This window comes from Carassius gibelio, chromosome B15, assembly GCF_023724105.1.
Source record: "Carassius gibelio isolate Cgi1373 ecotype wild population from Czech Republic chromosome B15, carGib1.2-hapl.c, whole genome shotgun sequence".
Classification (NCBI taxonomy): Eukaryota; Metazoa; Chordata; class Actinopteri; order Cypriniformes; family Cyprinidae; genus Carassius; species Carassius gibelio.
In genome coordinates, this window is record NC_068410.1 from 4,011,925 (window position 1) to 4,020,783 (window position 8,859).

The 8,859-nt window shown below is 37.5% G+C and overlaps 1 protein-coding gene across 1 annotated transcript in view; it reads left to right on the top strand.

Annotated features, from left to right (window-relative positions):
• The first annotated feature begins 106 nt into the window (after window positions 1-106).
• LOC127972964 (paired box protein Pax-3-A) overlaps window positions 107-8,859 on the top strand; it is a 15,362-nt gene continuing 6,609 nt past the window's right edge. The window contains exons 1-4 of the mRNA XM_052577004.1: window positions 107-529; window positions 1,273-1,508; window positions 1,634-1,760; window positions 1,989-2,138. Coding sequence (XP_052432964.1) covers window positions 445-529; window positions 1,273-1,508; window positions 1,634-1,760; window positions 1,989-2,138 — 598 coding nt within the window. The 5' untranslated portion in view covers window positions 107-444. The remainder of the gene's footprint in view (window positions 530-1,272; window positions 1,509-1,633; window positions 1,761-1,988; window positions 2,139-8,859) is intronic.

An 8,859-nucleotide genomic window follows, 5' to 3' on the forward strand; every position in this document is an offset into this window, starting at 1 on the left:
CGTCATCAGTCGCTGAAATATGTTCGATGTTAACATTGGAACGCTTAGGGAGCAAAGTGTACTTCCTCGACCAATCAGCTATCGGTTACGGGATCCTGTGGACCAATCAGAACGCATTGTTCGTGTAATAGACAAGGGGTCTCTGCAAACTCAGAAATGTCTCAGTAGTTTGAGAACTCGCGCTCATCATAAACTCCTGTTAATAACAATAACGCTGCGATTATAATTCTCGCCACATAATAAAAACAACGACCAAGGACCACAAACGAGAAGAGACATCTGATTAACAACATTTCATCTTCGAGTGCATACTTTTATGCTTTTCCTGGAGGGATATAATAAAGATCATCGTAGCTTATGCTTTTTATTTTTGATTGTGGAATATGTACATGCATGTTTAATCCTGCTGAAGAGCACGTTTAGTCCCCGCGCTGCACCGGAGCAATGAGCGGCTTGGCAGGGAGCGTTCCCAGGATGATGCGTCCATCTCTCTCTCAAAACTATCCCCGCGGTGGCTTCCCAATGGAGGGTAAATGTGTTAGATTAAAATGTTTAATTTAATAGTGGAAGCTCAAGTGTAAACCATTTTGTTATTTGTGTTGCATGACTAGACTAAAATCGGTGAAGTTACTTTTCCAAATGTTTTTTTTGTTTTTGTTTGTTTGTTTGAAACTTTTGCTGACCTATAAATATTATAATATTAAACGTTAAGTATTGCTAGTATACATATTGTATTATGTTGCTTTTCTGAATTCTTCATTCTTAAATACATTTTGTTTTTTTGGTGATTTGTTGTATTAGCAAAGTAACTTTCATATATGAAGAACTAATAACTATTTCAGTCTACGCAATCAATGGGTTTTAGATTCCTTATGTAAAAAAAATGTTAAAAAGTTTAAGCTATAAGGCTTTATTATTCTTAACAATTATTATTACATTTTTTATCATTAATAGACTATTTGCTTAAATGCATTTAATTATTTGTCGCAGTAGCCTACTCAATTGCATGATTTCAGAGTTTCTGAATCGGTTGGAAAAGGATTGTAACTTTAGCACCGCTTTTAGTTTACCCAAAAATTTAAAGCAGCATTTTTTTCTGGGTTGCTTTTTATGATGTGTTTATAAACACATGAAATATTAATTGCACATGGTATATAGACTACTAACCCCTTCTTTAGAAGCACTTCAGTTAGGCCTATGCAGAATTTTTTATTTTTTCGTGTTTTTGCAATTATCTGTCCACCGTCATAATTTGTGTTGGCCTCGATGCAGTTTCAACTCCGATGGGTCAGGGTCGAGTCAACCAGCTCGGAGGGGTTTTCATCAACGGCCGGCCTCTCCCGAACCACATTCGACATAAGATAGTGGAGATGGCCCACCACGGGATCCGGCCCTGTATGATATCCCGTCAGCTCAGAGTCTCTCACGGCTGCGTCTCCAAAATCCTGTGCCGCTATCAGGAGACTGGATCCATCCGGCCTGGAGCCATCGGCGGCCCTAAATCCAAGGTAAGGCCCTGTACCTACTAACTAAAAACACCGACTGGCTTTTGACATAATGACCCTGAATTTGATATAAGAGTCTTTGAATTGAATCAGACATCCTGCTGACTGTTTTTATATTATTTTGACAGACTTTATCTCTAGATGTGGAGAAGCGCGTTGAGGAATATAAACGGGAAAATCCCGGAATATTCAGCTGGGAAATTCGGGATAAATTGCTCAAAGAAGGAATTTGTGACCGGAACAACGTGCCTTCAGGTAGACTATGCGTAAAACATAACGAAAAAGTACTACGAGCAGCAATGTGCGAATATACTTTTTAATTTGCATTTCCCTCAACTGTTGTAACAAAACTTTTTTTTGTGTGATGTATAAAAAATGTAGCCTAAATAGCGCATGTTTTGTAAACATCGACGTTCTACTAATATATTATAAGCTAGAATACCTATTAAGTGCACTTACGCATTCGGTTCAACTCTTGTCCAGTGAGTGCAATAAGCCGCATCATGAGAGGCCGATGTGGCGCGAGAGGTGACGAGGAAGAGGAGGAGGATGAAGAGGACATCGAGAAGCGCGAGCAGGACGAGCACGCGCGCAGGAGCGGACACAGCATCGAGGGGATTCTCGCAGACAGATGTGAGTGCATCCTAAACTCTTTATGCTTTGATATCAAGGAGTTGTTGGAAAGATGTGCTTTTAAGAAATTTGAATTTAATTAGAATGATTGTAGTAGTATAGGCTGTGTTTTCATGATTATATAAATGGATCTAACACTTTGGGCTTATAGCGATACAAACTCATAAAGGTTCCTATAATTTTAACCAATAAAAAAAAAAAAAAAAAAAAAAAGGTTGCCCACACTACTAGCATTTTTTTTGGAATTAATATAATAATATTGGCATTAATATAAATTCTTCACAAGTATGAATTTTCTCAGCAAAACATTTTTTAAATGGACAGACTGGATAATGAAGGAAAGCCAGCAACAAGTGTCCAGAATGCATGCTTTTCAGTAAGTGTTCAAAACCATCCCAGGATGCACTGCATGACATTGGTTGAGAGAATTTCTAGAATGTGTAGAACTGGAATCCAGACAGTTTCATTTGTTTAATATTCCTTGTTCAATGCATAATTGTCAAACTTCTATCTGTGTTAGAAGCAATCAAAAACAGCAAAAAGAGCAATGATATATAAGAGCTATAACAAGTCTCAGTTAGCTTAACGGAGTACACGTAGCAAGGGCTTTTAAATAATATAATAAATAAAAAGAAAACAGATAGAACAGAAAAAGAATAGAGCAAGCTAGTGTATGCTAGTTCTAGAGGGCACATAAGTCTGAAGTAACAAATTTATGTAAATGGGTGCAGAGCCATTAGTGCAGAGGTGTATTCACTTGTAATATTTCTAATATATTAATAAATTACTTTGTTTGCATTATTTGATGAGTTAGATTTACTGAAGATCAATAACCGATAAACCCAAAGAATATTAATAAATAATATACAACAGGTATGAGGGAAGTGGAAGAAAAAAGTTGAGAAATCTGGAAAAAGTGGGTTATGTGGCCATAGTGATATTTTGTGCATTTCACTATTTGGCTAATTGACTGACTAATTTCACCAACAAATTGGATAATCCATTAAGGAAGAAGTCATAATTCACTCTCTCTCTCTCCTGTCATCCATGACTTTCTTTCTGTGAAACTCTTGAGGAGAAATTATCATAAATATCAATATATGGCAGCACAATGAGTTGTAAAGAAAGTAAGATTTCTGTGCAAAGAGGCCTCAGAGGAATCAAAAGAGATGAGAGTCTATTTTTGCCTTCTTGCTGCCTACTGGCTGACAGCTGAAGTGACTGATGTTTTGCTGTTCTGTGATGATATTTAATGAGCTAACAGTCTGTCCCTGCGTGACTAATTATGGTGAACGTTATTTGACCGCCTCTAATGCCCTGCTAACACCACTTCAGCTCTCTAAATAATACTGATCGGGATGCAGTGTCACTCTTTATGGCGATGGGAGTTTATTAAAGGCTATTTGCGTCAATAGGGACCAGTGTTCTCCTCGGCTGTTCCTTCATGGCCCGGAGCGGCGGTCACAATGGGGGCGAGCCTCTCGTCATGCGCGCTGCCACAAAAGCCAGTCCGTCACGCTCTGCCCGTCTCGCGATCCAAGAAAGACGAGTTGCCCGAGCTGATTAAATCAGACTCTTTATTTGAACTTCGCTTTCATCTGGCCAAGAGTCCAACACGCCTTGCTCTATTTCTCCTCCGTTCTCCTCATGCACTGGTCTACCTCTCTTGGCCTGCGGCACATTTTCGGTTAATATCTGTGGGCTGTTGTCAGTCCTTTCTATTCCCACCGCCCCTCCTTTCCTGGGAGACACAGACAGGCAAGTTGAGTTCAGTATTTACACCCTTCTTTTGAATAGGCAACGGCTTGATTCCTGAACCCCATACTGTCTCCATATATCATCTTAATGTTACTGGAAGACTCTTTGTTCATAACTTTGAGAGAACCTTGCCAGAACACAAAGTTCTGAGAACGTTCCCTATTCGTCTCCTGGCATGCATTGTTTCATATTGAAACAAATTTAGTACGCTCAAATCAGAAAAGTCTACTTAGAAGTATATTTAGAAAAGTGCAAAATGAGTGACACTCCTATAATATGCACAAATGCACATGCAGCTAAACATATGCACACGATGCCAGACATGTAAACACATGCACGGATGCACACACGTACACATGCATACACAAACAGTGGCAACTGGCCCTATGCGGGATGGTTTGTGTGGCACCATGGAGTGTGCAGTCAGCGGGTCGTAATTCACTCTGAAAGACAAAACCAACACAAACACAAAAACACTAATGAACCACCAAGAACACCTAAAAAAGGAAACTTCATCAAGACAAACTTGGCTAGACCTTAACATCTCTAGGTGAAAAATTCAGTCTATTTTGGGAGTATTTTTATCGTATGTGAAATATTTAAGCATGCATTGCTTAATCCTTTTATGACAGAGTTTGAGGCAGACTCTGAGAGGAGTACAGTTGGATGGACAATGCGGGGAAACCCCCAAAACAGAACTGTCTCTATTGTGTCCAGCGTGCAGTGTCAGGGTCAGCAGACTTAGGAATCCGTGTCTGTTGAGTTCAGGCCCTGAAGGCAGAACTACAGTATGTGTGTGTCAGTTAGCACACAGAAAGCACGAAAAAAAACACTGAGAGTTCAGGGCGGCTGCTTTTATTGGATAGTTATTAAATGAGCATAGGACTTATATAAGATGATATGAATCAACTCACCTAATCACATCCAGAAAGTGCATTTTCTTACTTCGTTTGTTTTAAGAAGGTGGTACATTGGTTTAGCTGATGGCCAACAAACACTTGTTAAGTTGTTAAACAGAGCAGTCTGAGGTCACTGGCGTTTGACCTCCAGTGTTCAAAGGTCACATGGGTGTATGTTAGAGTGACAGGTGACCACTTCCTGTTTTAAATCCTATTCCCTTCAGCATAAATGCACTAAGTATATTTGAAATAGCAATTTTTTTTACTTATTTTACTTATTTATACTTACTATGTCAGCATAGGATGCACATTTCCAACCAAAATTATGAAAATGTGCAATATAGGGTACTAGAGTAAATACTACAATGCAATGTATATATGTGATATTGCATCTCCAGTATGAAGTTATATATTAATAGCAATCTCTTGGTTGGACTGAGATACACTGCTCTTAATTAGATTTTTTTATGTTTTTGAAAGACGTCTCTTATGCTCACCAAAGCTGCATTTATTTGATCCAAAATACAGTAAAATATTCTGAAATATTACTACAATTTAAAGTAGCGGTTTTCTATTTAAATATATATTTTAAAATGTAAGTTATTCTTGTGATGCCAAGCTGATTTTTTTGCATTATTACTCCAGTCTTAAATATGCTGATTTGGTTCTTATGGAAACTCAGGATTATTTGATCAATAGAAATGTAATAAAAGCAGCATTTATTTGCATCAGAAATCTTTTGTAAAATAAAAGTATTTGCTGTCACTATTAATTTAATGCATCCTTACTGTATGTGCAGAATAAACATACTTATTTCATTATAACTTTTGAGTGGTAGGGTAATCTAGCGCATTTCTATATAAACTTGGATTAAAAATCCTAAATAAGCATCATTAATTATTTACACGATGCCAAGTGTGATGAAGCCATATCATGCACTGTACTTCTTTGAAATGTTTATAGTTGAGAACTGCATGCTGTTTCACACACTAGCGTCTATTACAAAAGCCACACAAGCAAAAAAACTTATCAAAAGTGACTTGAGAGCAAAGCAAAAGAGGCTAAACAGACCAAGAGCACATTTGGCTCAGCGCTGAAACGTGTGGTTGTTTGAGCGCAGCTGCGAGGGTCACAGTTGCTCTTTAGCAAGTCAAGTCCTCCCTCTGTTTCTCTCTGTTCCTAAACGCTGGGGGGCAGATGGGCCCACGAGCTGTCACTCATCCTTTCTGTCTCCGGCATCTGTTAGTTCTCTATGTACTGCTTAATGTAGTCGGGCAGTCACTCAGCCAACCTCGGCGCTGAAAAGGACCCGCCTCGCTCGCCCCTCTCCGAGACGCTGCATTTGTTCCCAAGCTTTCTTTTGTGCATGTCTTTTTGGCAGTTTTTGATGGCGAGGGGGCATGTCATTGGCTCAATTAGCTCCCTTCATTACCTGCCCCCAAGAGAATTGCTCGCACACACAGACACACACACACACAGACTAACTCTACACACGCACATATGGTTTTATCCTGGACCTCTGCCGCTTGAAAAAGCCTGCTGGATATGCGCTTGCCGTCCCGCAGTATTAATGAAACTCCTTAGGTGGATTTTGTGTACATGAACACATGAGTTAAATTTGATATTTAGCCTTCGAATATTGAATTTAAGCGACGAGGGCCCAGAGCTGAAGAGAAACGGCGGATGGAGATGCTTTTAGTGACCGCACCGTTTACATAGCAAAGGGCTAAAATATCTGAAAACACATACCCATGCACACTACACACTAACTTTACATGCCAAAGACCTGAACACACACACACACACACAGGCACTCTGTGTATTTACAGAAGGCAGAATGTCTTCCATGATATTTGGGTTTTGGTTGTGTGTGTTTAGAAGCCTGTGGTCTGTATTCTTCTGCCTGAATTAAACCCATGTTTACCGTTTACTCTTTGGTTCTGTTTATTCACTTGCCTTGATTCTCATTCAGTCAGCAAAAATATAAAGATACAAGCACTAACTTGTTTGCAACCTGATGATGAGATGTCAAATATGAACATTTTGACGATTTACTCACCCTTGTGTTGTTCCAATCGTCTATTTCCTTTCCTTTCAAAAAGCACCATAAAATTACCATAGAAGAAATCCATGCAATCTGTGTACTATATTTCAAGTCTTCTGAAGACATACAGTAGATTTTTGTATTTATTCATTATAATGTAATATTATAATAATAATCACTCTAAATACATTAGAGTGCACCAATAAAACTAAACATTTTGATACGATTTACTCACCCTCGTGTTTTGATCCTGTATTTTCTTTCTTGTGAAAACACTAGTCTTTTTTCTGTCAAGCTCTTAAAATAACAAAAAATTAGTTATGTGCACTATATTCTATTCTTCTGACAGATTTGGATGAAAAACTGATCCTGTATTCCAATCCTGTATATTCTCTTTTGAAAAACTTTTTTTTTTCCACACAAAAAATTGCATCTGTTAAATGCCTAAAAAGTAAAAAAAAAAAAAAAAAAAAAACACCTCAAAAGTATAATAAATAATAAAATGTGCACTATATTACATACAATAGATTTATGCCAATATGTAATTTTTCACTTATAATTATCTCTTCTGGTATATAGTCTCATTTTTTTATTTTTCTAACTTGTCACATTACATTTACTTTACGTGATGTGAAACCCAAAGCTGTTTGACTGATGTATAAAGCATATTTGCATAGACCAACATACAAAAAATGTAATTAAAATAAAATAAAATAAATACAGCACAGAAGTACACAGCGGTCCTTGGTAGTGTCAACCTAATACAAGATTAAAAAACATTTGTAATTAAAGCCAAATTATATAATTAATATTGAAAATTATAAAATTATATAATTAATATAATATAATAACTTAATATAATGTATGCAGAATCACCATAAATACGTTAAGTTACAGTAATAAATCTAGTTAGTTTCCTCATCCAAGCCTCAGGTGCTTCTGAGTGTTTTCTCAATGGGTTTTTGAGGAGCTTGAACGACCGAGCACATCCTTTTCCCTTTCTGCCCCGCCACCCACCCACCTTTGGCCTTCTTTCTGCCCCAAACACCCCCTCCAGGGCAGATGACGGCCTCCACTGAGAGCCTCGGCCATCATGACGGATTCCACAGATGGAGCGTGCAAATCGATCAACAAAGACCGAGGCGAAGACAGAATGAGAGAGAGATGCACAAATAGCTTAATGACTGTACAATCAAAATTCACTAAATAGGAATTTCCTTTAATTCCAACACCATGAATACGTTATTACAAGCTTTTCCGTCAGGGATGTGTTGTTGTGAGTCATTGTAGCCTGCTGAACAGTTTTCCACACGCTTCAGTGTTCCTTCAACCAAATCCCTGTGAAATTGTAGGAATTTCTCATAGAGTCCTCATAAGTACATTTCTGTTTGAAACAAGAAATACAAAAGCCCTTTTATGAGGAAACGGTCATGTTAAATTAATGATTTGGTTTTATTTATTTATTTGTGTGTGTTTCATTTATAGGTTTTTCTTATTTGTTTCCATTTAATTTTAGAGTCAACCAGCACATTGCCTCTTTCTTTTCTCTTTCTTTTCTTTCATCCTGTTTTTAACAGTTTGCTCTCATGCTTTTTAAATCCCCTCCTGCAGCTCTCTCTGTTTGTGATGTATTCTTTGACTGTTGCTCTGTGGTCTTTTTAGTTACTGAGGCAAACTTAAGAGGGAAAAAAATCAGACAAGGAATTACTGCCTTTCAAGACAAGATGTGAAGAAGCTCATAAAATTTTCTGTCACAAAACACTACATCATTAAATATGAGTAAAAGCTGCTAAAGCATGCTTGTTTGGTACTTTCGCCTATTGAAGAGCATCTTCTGTGACTCTCCGTGTTTATATTTGTGTGTATTTTCTAGGTTTATGACAAACATGATTGTTTATGCAACTACTTTTTCAAAAATACTATACAAAACCTAATCCAATTTAAAAACAAATAAATACACATTTTTAAACATGCACAATTCTTTACAATAATTTATTTATTTTTTAATTGGATTTGATGA